This window comes from Glycine soja, chromosome 4, assembly GCF_004193775.1.
Source record: "Glycine soja cultivar W05 chromosome 4, ASM419377v2, whole genome shotgun sequence".
Lineage (NCBI taxonomy): Eukaryota > Viridiplantae > Streptophyta > Magnoliopsida > Fabales > Fabaceae > Glycine > Glycine soja.
The window spans coordinates 40,720,635-40,732,845 of NC_041005.1; the positions used below are offsets into that span (position 1 = coordinate 40,720,635).

Below are 12,211 nucleotides of genomic sequence, written 5' to 3' on the forward strand. Positions count from 1 at the left end.
GTTGCTTTAAACATTATTGAAATAAATTTGATTTTATTGCTTTTAAATTTTTTTTAAACAACCATTGAAAATAATTTAAATTAAGTTTAAAACAATTGTTGAAAACAAAATTTAAAAATATATTTTTCATGTAAAAATGATTTAAATAAAAATGTAAAAGATTATAAAAAGTTAGTCAAAAAAATATTGTAACATTGTTCAAACCAAAACTGAAAAATGGTTGAATGAAAAATTCAAAATATTATGACATTTTTAGTTATTAAAAAATGATTTAACAAAATATTCAAAATAATTAAACATGTTAAAAAATGATTGAATATTAAAAACATGATAATTATTGTGCATATAATGGTTAGAATTAGAGGTCTTGGTCGGGCTTTAGGCCGAGCAATAGGAAAAGCCTCGGGGAGGAGAGACGTGAGTGACGATGATGATGTCCCCCAGCGGTGAAGGCCTACTGCATCAGCTCGTAGAAAACGACAAGAGCGTGTTGTCGAGGACTTTCCTACGGTCGCGAAGGAATTGAACGAAGAGCAGCCAAAAGCACTTGTTGAAGAAGCTGTTATTGATGTTGAGGGTTTTCCAGGTAGACCCCATGACACATCAGTTCTTAGATATTTTAAAAATCACATTGCTTTGAGAGTGTGGAATGGAGAGGTATGTAATTTTTAAAAAACATAAAGAACGTAGTTTACTAGTTAATAATTTTTTTACATGATTGATATTATTGTTTGCAGGAATGTCCTGAGCTGAAGCTATCTTCCCATGGAAGGAAGATGGCTAAGTTCGGGAGGGCTACTCCAGAGATTGAAGGCCTTGTGGTGGCCAGTGGACTAAGTCCTTTGATCATGTGTTCCCTAGATACAGGCGATCGAAGACTAATGTCTACTTTTGTGGAATACTGGCATAAGGAAACTAGTCGTTTCCATTTGCCCGTCGGAGAGGTGACTATCACCTTGGATGACGTCACGTCATTGCTACATCTGCCTATTATAGGGGTGCTCCACAGCTTTGAGCTACTTCATGTTGACGATGTCGTTGATATGTTGGTGGAATTACTCGAGGTTAGCATTGCAGAAGCGAGAGTTGAGAAGATTCAGTGTCATGGCTCTTATGTTCGACTATCGTGGTTGCACGATGTGTATCAGATGAAGATCTAGGCATGTGACTGGATTGTAGCAGCGCGAGCGTATTTGTTGCCTTTGCTTGGATGCACACTCTTTGCTAACAAGAGTGTCACCCACGTGCACATGGTATTATTGGATGCACTATGTGACTTAACGTAGAGTGGGGGTTATGCTTGGGGCGTTGCTGCACTTGTGCACATGTATGATAATTTAAATGATGCGTCGAAGACCACGGCGAGGCAGCTTGCAAGATATGTCACTCTATTATAGGTTAGTTAAGATGTTACGAATTTTTTTTCATTGAAGTTGAATATTATATATTGTTGTGTATTTTAATGAATATGTTTGCAAAATATATTTAGTGTTGGATCTAGGAACATTTTCCGTTCGTTGGTTCAGTTGTTCCTGCCGAGGATTATGACGAGAGGAGACCGTGTGCATGCCAATGGACCTCTGGCAAGGTACTACCTATGTCGACGTATCACAAGCGTCTGGATAGACTGACCAGAGAGGATTGTACAACAGTTTGGCTACATCCAGACTATTCTGCCACATCCTACTGTGTCTATGGTCTCTGATGAAGAAATTGATGATAGATGGATGCAGTTCAGTGAGTACATTGCACCTGTAGGGCAATTATGTGCAGTTCCTGGCCACTATTCGCCAGATTACATGGATTGGTTCTACATGAATTTGCCCCCATTCATGAGTCCGACACAACCAGGGGATCCTCCTAGAGTTTCGTTGGTTCAGCAATATGACACATTTGTTAAACCATATGTGTATCAGCAACCGATGGCGGCAGCGGCACCTAATGAGTCAAAAGTTGATGTGCATCATATTCGACATGCAGTGGTAATATTTTTTTTTGGTATTTGTGTTTGTTGCTTTCTTTTGTATTTTATTACTAACAATGTTTGTTTTTTTTCACTTGCTAGGATGGTTTTGTAGCAATTGCTGATAAGTTGGAAAGACTACTGACCCTGAGGATCCTGACCAAAGGAACAGAAACCTATATTGTTGCTGAAGAATGTCTGGGCATCACAAAAAGCAACATTAGTCAACCAACTGTAGGTCACAGATCGAGGTGTAGGCGGCATACGGATGATCATTGAAGTTGTTTTTTTTTTTGCCTTATATATGTCATTTTAATTTTTTCGATAATTTATTTATTTGGTACATTTATGTATTGACAGTAACATTTGGTTAATTTATAATTTTGGTGCCTTACTTACGGACACGTTTTTAATTATGCGATACAAATTTTTGTCATTCGTTTATGGTTAATTAGCCGTTAATGTTGATTTGAGAAATAAATTAATTTGTTCATAACAAATTACGAATGTATTTTTTTGTAACATTGAAGCATCATAAATCGTTTTCAAACTTGACAACACATTGTGAATTGCATGCGTATGTTTAAAAAAATGAATACTACAAGTACGTACTGACATAGAAATGACTACTTAGTTGTTTTAGTTTTGATAATAACAATGTATGTCTGATGCAAAATTAAAGCATGACACAACATTGTTGTACTTGACAACACAAGCAGTATCAGTGAACAACATCTATATATATCACACCAACACTCTCAAAAATCACACATTCTTGCCCAATCTGACTTTAGAATCCAAATTTTACAAGAAACTATGACATTTTTGGGAGAAATGAGCAGTCAAACCATTGTCAACTCCATATTAGCTTTTATTTTTCTGAATAAATCGATTACTCACAACAAATCTAGTGTTTATTTCCAAAGTTTCACTCTGATACCCATTCGATTACCTAATGATTGTAGTTTTGAAATGCTAAAAAGCAAAATCCACAATACCCTTCAACTAACCGACGATAAATATTTGGATGAAATTTACTATCGGCAGTTATTCGCAGATGCAAGTAACCAATTTAGCTTTCAATCTATGCAATTGAAAAATGATGATGATGTTAACACAATGTTAATGTGTAATGATCAATACTCATGTGTTGGCTCGATTGAGTTATTATATATCATTAGTAGAACACCGGATGGTATATTAAACTTACTTCAAGCCACTATGACTCCTACTCATGATGCCCTGCTATATTATAACGGGAGGTGAAACATGTCACGCCAACACGACTTTGTGGGTTACTCGTTCATAGGAAAAAATTCAAAAAGATTTGACATTCCATCGGGATGTAGCATCGATGAACTGAAGCATGTGATCAAGCAAGTTACACCTCAAGGGATTCTCCCTTATGGTATTCATGAATCACAAACGGTAAGGCGATTGTTTTTTCGATAGCCAGGTCATTCTGAGTATTCAGAAAAAGTTGTCAAATTTGAAATTATTGAGCTGAAAACTGACGATGATGTGTTGAAGGTCTTGGTACAGTCTAGTTATTGGAAACAATTTGGCCCAATAGAAATTTTAGTTGTATTTAGTAAACCAGTAATCAAAATGGAAGACGACATGTCTCGGTCACAAGATGATTAAATGCAAAATTAGTATGAGTTAATTGTATTTTTTGATGCATTTTCTATTTGTTTCAACTATGTTGTAAGTTAATGTAACGTTTAAATTCGTATCCATTACCTAATGAAACCGTATGTTTATTATTTTCAAAGTACTTACTTATGGATTAACTTTTTAAATAATTAGTGGAAATAAATTATTATTTATAGAAATGTCAACAAATTAATTATTTACACAAATATGAGTGGAAATAACATATTTTATGTTCATTCTTCACCTAAATGAACAAATTCGGTTTTCAGCCTAGAAAAATTTGTATAACGCTGCATTCTACCTATGTATGGGGGTGGGTCACTGCTTTGTCTGATAATGACAATGTGTATTCCACAACAACACCAATGGTGGTAAAGGACAATGGTCTCATAAAAAAACTTGTTACATAATGACAAACAGATTCAATGTAAGATAACCAATTACATTGTCTGCACTTATACTAACATCATAATTATGCAATTACCTGCACAAAATAATTCTCACACACATGACCAATGCATATTACGCGATGCACAAAAGAATCTGGTGGTGGCTGACTTCTAAGAGGAAAAAATGTCATGCTTTGTGGTCGTGAAAGAGAAACAACGATCATGTTGTATCATGAAGCAATGACATATCTCATGTATGTAATATTCATCCACTTGTCCATGATAACCTACATGTAAAAGACAACAAATAGCGGTTACTTAAATGTTATTTTAAGAAAAACTAACATAATAATGAACTTACGCACCATAGATAATCCGTCAACAAGTAGGGAACGCTTTAATTCCTCAAATCTCTCTATGCCACCACAAGCAGGTCGATATACTCTTCCGACCAGCTTGTCAGTTCTTTATGCAAATGGTTGCGCACCAATGACCATGATTCTTCACCCATACCCAATAAGGCAGCTATTGCCCTATAACCATAGTTACCATCCACTTTGACATCAATAATGTTTTCAATAGAATCCTGGATGCACAAATGAAATTGATCCAACATTGGAATATTTTGTCTCTGTATTAGTTCCTCAGATGATGATATACTACGTTTCACTGAATAATTACTATTTTGCACAGAGTGTAATGCATCAACATACTCCCAATAAGACGGATCATGTTTTGTTGACTTTTGTTGTTTGGTCAGTGGTTTTTTTTAGCACCCTTGGTCTTCACCTTTTCTGGAGGAGGACACATGGAGTTCAGACCAGGATAAGCAATTTCTCGTAGCTTTGTCTTTAAATGTACTTTGCCACAAACACCGAGCTGCTCAAATCATTTCGATATAATTTTCATCTCCTCAGTTATAGTCATCTGTGTCTCACATAATCCTTGATCTGAAAAATTAACTCTCCGCCCAAAAAATATGGATTGTCTCTAGTGGTATGGAGCCAACAACATATTTAGACAACTCATATGCACATGGAAGACCGTGGCTACTCCTCATGACATATCCACAACGTGAAGGGTTTTTGCCTGCATAAGGTACAGGCTCATACTCAGCAATAATTTCATTTAAAGCGTACCTTGATACCATGCCAAGTAGTTTTTTGTACAAGGTAACTTTAAACACATGCCCAACCACGTGCGTACTTGTCTCAAAAGATGCTTTAATCTGGGTGTGTTGAAGTGTCATCATGTTGTTCATTGCTTCCAAAACACCGCATGCGTCACCAAGGGAGTTTTGTAGGAGTCTCTTTAACGACCAATGAGCACTCTCAACCCTACAAATGAAATATACAATAACATATTAACAACCGCAATATTTTCATTTAAGTCAACATTTAAACAAATCAACACAAAAAAAACAATATTTATACCTGTTAGTGGTTGTGTTTCCTAGATGCATCACTTTGTTGGTCCATGCTTTCACAAATTTTTCTTTGTGCGGAATCACCCATGTTTGACACGCATAGTCCACAAACATAGGTCATGGAGAGCAAGCCATTTCAAAGTTTTTAAGGTACTCATCAAAATAACTCTCACATGGACAGTCAACCAAACTCCCCCAAGCCTCCATCACATAATCCCATGCATTCTTTTGAGCAACCAGGGTTTTGCACTTTGCCTTTACATTCTTGTTAATGGGAAATCAACACGGCAAGTTCGTAGCATTTGGGAATACATTTTTCACTGCATTCATCAAAGACAAATATCTATCGGTGACAATAACCTTGGGAAGTGCATCAACTCTCATGAAAAGACCCCGAAATCACTATAAAGCCCAAATAACATTATTAAGACATTCTCTTTCCAAGTAAGCAAAAGCAGCGGAGAATGTCATTCCTCTTGGTGTAACACCAACAATATCAAGCAACGACAGTTTGTACCTATTTGTTTTATAGGTATTGTTAATCAAGAAAACCAAATTATAAGAATTGGTTAATTTTACTGCATCAAGATGACTTCAGAACAAGTCACGTACAACATTATCATCCTTCATCCTATGCAAGTGAATATATTGATCTCGATCAAGCAGCATCATCAGTTGTTTCATTTTGGTGTTACTCCCTCTTATGGAAGAACAGTAAGCATGTCTGGCATTGTAAATTTGTTTGATTGTTGTATAACTGTTAGCATTGTACTCCTTCAACGTCAAGTGAATATTTCTTGGCTTCACCATGGACTTCGTCATATCAACAACAACAATATCTCATCTTTAGTCAGTCGACCCGCATATGGATGCCCAACTAATGAATTTTCCATTTCATGGTTGTGAACCCCACAAATTAACTTCACCATCCATCCTTCTCCTCCCAAAACTGACTTTGCACGCAACTTAAACGGGCATCCACTTTTTCTACTGTCCGTGCATGTTCTTATCAAATCATTCTTCTTAGGCCTATACTCACCACTCCTTTCGCAAGCTATTAACAGAAATGAGGCCCTTCCTCTAACACCAGTATTGGTGTCTGACCTCATTATCACGACAACAAATCCAATGTCATGAGCCACCGATCGAACCCAATGTAAAACTTCATCACGATTAGTAAATAACTATAATGCAATTCAAAAAAGGTCTGAGATTAATAAACATTTATATAACATAATTACTATATCAACAATAAATTAGACAAATACTTGAGAAGTATTTAAGGCATCAAAGCAATCAACGTGTTCTACTTTCACGCCAACATCTTCCTCATTTTTAACATTCATATCAACTTCTTCAGACATGACACTATCATACATTCACTGTTCTTTGTCCATCTTAAAAAAACATTAAACAAATTCAATGAGAAAAAAGTACAATTTAAAAAAAGTATACAATCATCTCATTTGTTATCGACACAAATATAGCTCTATACAAAAATAAAATAAAAATGTATTGTACATCATATAACCGCAGACTACATTTTTACTACGTATCTTCATTAAAATATCATTCAATAAATATCATATAAATTCTAATAAATACATCATTCAATAAAATACCAAATTTGTTTAATTATTAATCATTGTAATAAACATTAAAATACATAAATTAGTTAAACATGTAAATACATAATTCAGTTAAATGTATATACAAAATTGATTTAGCAATCTAATATTACTTTTATCAATCTAATTACTAAATTATTTTCAATTAATTACTAAATTAATTTTTAAGCAATCTAATGTTAGTTTTAGCAATTTTTAAAAGTTTATATATATTATCATTTTTTTACCAATCTAATTACTAAATACATTTTTATATTTTTTTTTATACCACTATAAAGTAATATCACCAAATCAAAATTTTTATAATTGTTAAAACTATTACAAAAAAAATTACACTGCAAAACAAATTAAATATATAATTCAAAAACTTTAATTTACAATTTTTAAAAAAATTAAAACCTACAGATTGACAATCCGTATGAGTCATACCGATTGTTGATCCGCATGAGTCATACGGATCAATAATCTGTTTCTTTCTAAATTTTTTTCACGTACCTCTTTTTCTCCGACAACGAATAACGATTCAACTTCACCGTATACTTCTGAACTAACACCACCGGAGACCAAAAACGCTTAGAAAGAAAGCCTAACGGAAGCAACTTACAATGAGGGAATGAGATTTAGCATAAAAAAGGTGCTACAGAAATGAAAAACGGATGCTACTATTTATAATCGAAAATACCCATAGGCATTTTTGAAAACTGCTAGGTGTCCTAGCCAAAATGCTGGATGCCCCAAGCATTTGTCAAACTATTATATTTCTAGATTCTATATGAATTGGGCTTCATGGACAGTAAAGTCCATTGATCGAATAGAGAAAATCAGGTCAATTTAAGTTTCTTTACCAAGAAAAAAAGATCAATTTATGTTTTTGTTCATTGGGAATTACTTAATTTTAAGAATTGTTCTAAAATCATGTTTGGTTTGATTTTCATTTATAAGAAAAAAAAGAAAATTTTTTGGTTCAAATAATAGTTAAGTTGATGACGAAAAGAAGCCTTATAGAATAAAATGATATTAACAACTATAAGAGACACCATTTCGTATTCAGATTTGGCAATGTCATTTATACTTGGATTTTACCTGTTATAAGTATCTTATGGAAATAACGAAATCGACTTTATGTCAGGTGTTATTTTTCGATCATAGATAGAGTTTCATACCAGAAAATCGAGTTTCAATGCCCACCTGTATTAGGTGATTTTTTTTTTTTTTTTGAGAAGGTATTTGGTGAGTTATTAATTGAAGAATAGCATAAACGATATTGTCCTAAGAAAAAAAATGTTACCAAAAATCAAAACCTGATAGGACAGATTTATTATATTAGTTGAGTGTCCGGACATCATCTCAACAAGGCTTCTTTCGATGGGTAAGACAATAGGCTTAAGTTGCAAAGAGTCACGACCACCAAATAGCAATTATGGTTCATCATATCTTAATCATTTACATTGTCCACTAATGAGAAATACATATATGCAATATATATATATATATATATATATATATATATATATATATATATATATATATATATATATATAATAGATCAATACAATACATAAAAAGAAATATTTCTATAACTAATTGCAAATGACTACGCATATTTTTAAGTGAAGTTGGTGATAAAAGTAAAACAAAGGCCCGACCACCAATAAAGGGAATGTGCACGATTTTACTTCCTGCATCCCTTTCTTTCTTCCTGCACCCCAAACATTATAATATCCCTAAATTATCCTTCTGGAGAAGCATTTCCAGAAAATAACATACATTCTGGAGATGCATTTATGGAATTATGGTAACATAATTCCAAAAATTTATTTTCGGAATGCATGTTTTCTAGAAATGCTTTTCAAAAAAAGCTTGGATTGTAAAGATGGGATTTTTGAATTCATCCTCTTCGTACTCCTTCATTCTACATTTCATTACACAAGAAAGAGGCATCAAAATCTGCAGCTTCAACTACCCACATGTTCGAGTGGCATAGAATAGGCAATACAGCTTACAAAAGGCTTAAGGGAAGTCATAGTTTCAAGCACACTCTTCTTAAACCTTATGCAAAATGAGAATGAGTTGGGCATGCACTTAGGGTTCCTCAACCAATCATGTCCTACCATGCAACCCTCATCCAACTCCTCCATCGCTCAAAACGTCACTTCAAATCGGGGCTCCCAACTCAACCAAGTAAAGCCCTATTTCCTTACAATGCGAGTGGATGTGCGAGCTCGAGATCCTTTTGTAGATCCTTTTTTGGTTGTGGCTCATCCCCAACCCTAATTTTGTAGTGGTGACGTGGTCCCAAGAAAGGTTGAAACTATGCAAGGTGTTAAGTGTTTGCAGGTGGTGTTTGGTGCTTGCAGTATTGGGTGTTTGTGGGTGGTTTTGGGTGGAGGTGGAGCTTACTTGGGAGAGGCAGGGGTACTTTTGACCATTTATGTTTATGGGGAGTAGGAAGCAAAAAGGTGGTGTAGGAAGTAATTATTGAATGTGCAAGAAGGTTGCAATTGACATGTGTTGTGAAGCAATTGCTTCCTACATCCCATGAAATACTTTCTACACCTCCTTCAATTTTAAAACTTTTATTTATTTTGAAACTACCCTACAAAGCATAATTTTTATTTGGTTATGTTATGAAACAATGAATTCAGAACAGAAAAATTGTGAAGCCTTTTAGAAAAAGAAAACCCAAATTTTCATTTTCGATAATTCTGGATTGGGCAATTTGAAAAACAAATATTTGTGTTATAGATTACATGTTCTGGAATGAAAAAAATAATGAAAGTCTATTACGAATTACCTAATTTGAAAGATTGGAATTTACCATCAACTCCAAATTAGGTAATCCAAAATAACAGTTTGGTATTTTGGATCAGCTAATTCAGAAAATTGGAATTTACCATTAATCTCGGATTAGGTAACCCAAACAATTTTGTATTCTGGTTTGGGAGAAAAAAAAAGTTGTGTTGCTATTGATTAAACCCATAAATCGAGATTGAGGTGTCGGGAATAACAAATCTATCAATTTATACGGTACAACAAATCTATCATTTTGAGAATGCACTAGAGTACTGAGCCTTATATTTGAAATGGGGTATAGAAATTGCCAACACAAAACCAACAAATAATTATGGAGGTATAGTGGGGTGAATGTGGTCTGTATTAGGAAGAAGGGTAATGTTGGAAGGTTAGAAATTATGGACGTGCAGGTGGATATTTGGAGGTGTGGGAAGCAATTGCAAGGGAAATATTAGGAAAAGGGATGATGTGGAGGATGATCCATGCTTGCTGCACCCCATGTTTTCGTCCTGCACCTCATATGAATCTTAAACTTAACCAAAAGGGCAAAAATACCATCACTTGTCTTGTACCCAACGAACCCTAACTCCTCCGCCTCTTCTTCTTTTACCTTGTGCATCTCCTTTGTTGGTGCACCCCATTGTCATCGATGGCCTTGAAGGTAGTGCGTGACCACCCACACATTTACCCAATTTTCCCTCCTCAAAAGTATTTTTTGTTTCGTCTTGTGGTATTTGTGGAAAGATCATTCTGAGCTGTATTTGATTAGGTACGAATTGTTGAATTCATAAACATTAGGTTCTATATATTTTCCTTATTAGAAAATTACGAAGTTTCTTTTCTTGTCCAGAATACATTCCAATTTTGGTGTATAACTCTGAAACACCGATTTTGGAAATGTAGAAAAATTGTGGATTATCCAATCCGAAAGTGACTCGATTCATTATGTTCATTTGGTTTCATTCTCCTCTTCTTTTCTCTATACACTCACACGAATATAGTTACAAAGGTGCATCACTCATAAAGAAAGAAAGTATTGAGTTAGTCATTGTACTATATAAACAGGGAGAGAAAGTATTGAGTTAGATATAAAATTTTATATTAATATAAAATTAATCTAATATAAATATTTTAAAATATATTAAAATATGAATTATTTAATTCTTGTCATCTTAATATTATATGGATATAATTCTACAGTTACATTAATAAAAATTATATTTTATATTAAATTATAAAATTAATATAATAATTATGAAAGTTATAAAATTTAATTTGATATGTTAGTATTGTGTACCAAAATTTTAGGACCGGTATACCTACAATCTCCAAGAGTTCTTTTATTGTAATCATTTAAGGAATATTTATTAAAATAAAAATAAAAACTTTTTCTCTCTCCTCCCTTCGCCACCATACTTTGCCCTCTTCTCTCATTTTTAAGTCCGCATCTGAATCTCGTTTTTTCTTCCTGGAAAACTCCTTTCTGCGCCGCATCGTCGTCGCTTGATACCAATCTTCCCACTACATCATGGTCAGATCATATGTTGCACACAATGAGCCCGGCACACACCAAGACCCTCAAATCAATCACCAGTTTTAATTTCCCCTTCACTTCTTCCTCATTACTGAAGCACAACCCCCAATTTTGAGTTACTCTGAAATTATTTGTTTCGTGTTCTATGGGCTCTCTTTGTTTCTCTTCTTCTTTGTGCCTTGTCGCGGGGCTCAGTTCCAAGGCTAGGAATTTTAGTTTCACAGCCTCGACAACGTTGGTGGTTGACGAAGGAACATGTGAAGCACCCTCCAGGTCCCAAACAGTGACGACACTGATTTTGTTATTTTTTTTAATCGTATTTTTTTAAATCTTAAAAGATAAAAAATTAAATTTTAAATTATAATAATAAATTAATTTTTTTATTATTTACTCTTCATATTTCTTCACGTCTTTTAGGCTTCCTATCTTTCTTATTTATTTTTAATCTTAAAGATAAAAAATTATATTTTAAATTATAATAATAAATTAGAATTTAAATTAAATTAAATTAGAATAAGAACATTTGGGACAGAAAATATAGTGTTTATAGTAATTTTCTTATTCTTTCAAAAAATTTCTCATAATATCATAAAAAAAATTAAAATATGAGATATTACAAGAAATGAGTTTAAATCATTTAATGAAAATAAAATTCTTAAAAGTAGTTAATTTATCTTTTGACGAATCAGAATTAAAAATTGTATTTCTGATGATCAAAAAGGAAAAAGGAAGAAATTAATAAATTAAGAATAATAATTTTTATTTTTTTTAATTATAATAATTTATATTGATATTTTTTTAGATGAAATTTATTATTAAATA

General features: G+C 33.5%; 3 protein-coding genes across 3 annotated transcripts; 2 read left to right on the forward strand and 1 right to left on the reverse strand.

Annotated features, from left to right (window-relative positions):
• Positions 1-322: 322 nt before the first annotated feature.
• On the forward strand, positions 323-1,394 carry LOC114408184 (protein MAIN-LIKE 1-like). Its single transcript, XM_028371270.1, has 2 exons — positions 323-586; positions 738-1,394. Exons 1-2 carry the CDS (start codon positions 569-571, stop codon positions 1,158-1,160), a joined length of 441 nt encoding a protein of 146 aa, XP_028227071.1. The 5' UTR covers positions 323-568; the 3' UTR covers positions 1,161-1,394.
• Positions 1,395-1,488: 94 nt separating this feature from the next.
• Positions 1,489-2,358, forward strand: LOC114408185. The gene is made up of 2 exons (XM_028371271.1): positions 1,489-1,982; positions 2,066-2,358. Exons 1-2 carry the CDS (start codon positions 1,695-1,697, stop codon positions 2,240-2,242), a joined length of 465 nt encoding a protein of 154 aa, XP_028227072.1. The 5' UTR covers positions 1,489-1,694; the 3' UTR covers positions 2,243-2,358.
• Positions 2,359-4,423: 2,065 nt separating this feature from the next.
• On the reverse strand, positions 4,424-6,813 carry LOC114410802. Its single transcript, XM_028374728.1, has 4 exons — positions 6,703-6,813; positions 6,389-6,618; positions 5,111-5,345; positions 4,424-4,594 (listed from the first exon to the last, which is right to left on the reverse strand). The coding sequence occupies exons 1-4, from the start codon at positions 6,811-6,813 to the stop codon at positions 4,424-4,426; spliced, it is 747 nt and encodes a 248-aa protein (XP_028230529.1).
• Between the last annotated feature and the right edge of the window lie 5,398 nt (positions 6,814-12,211).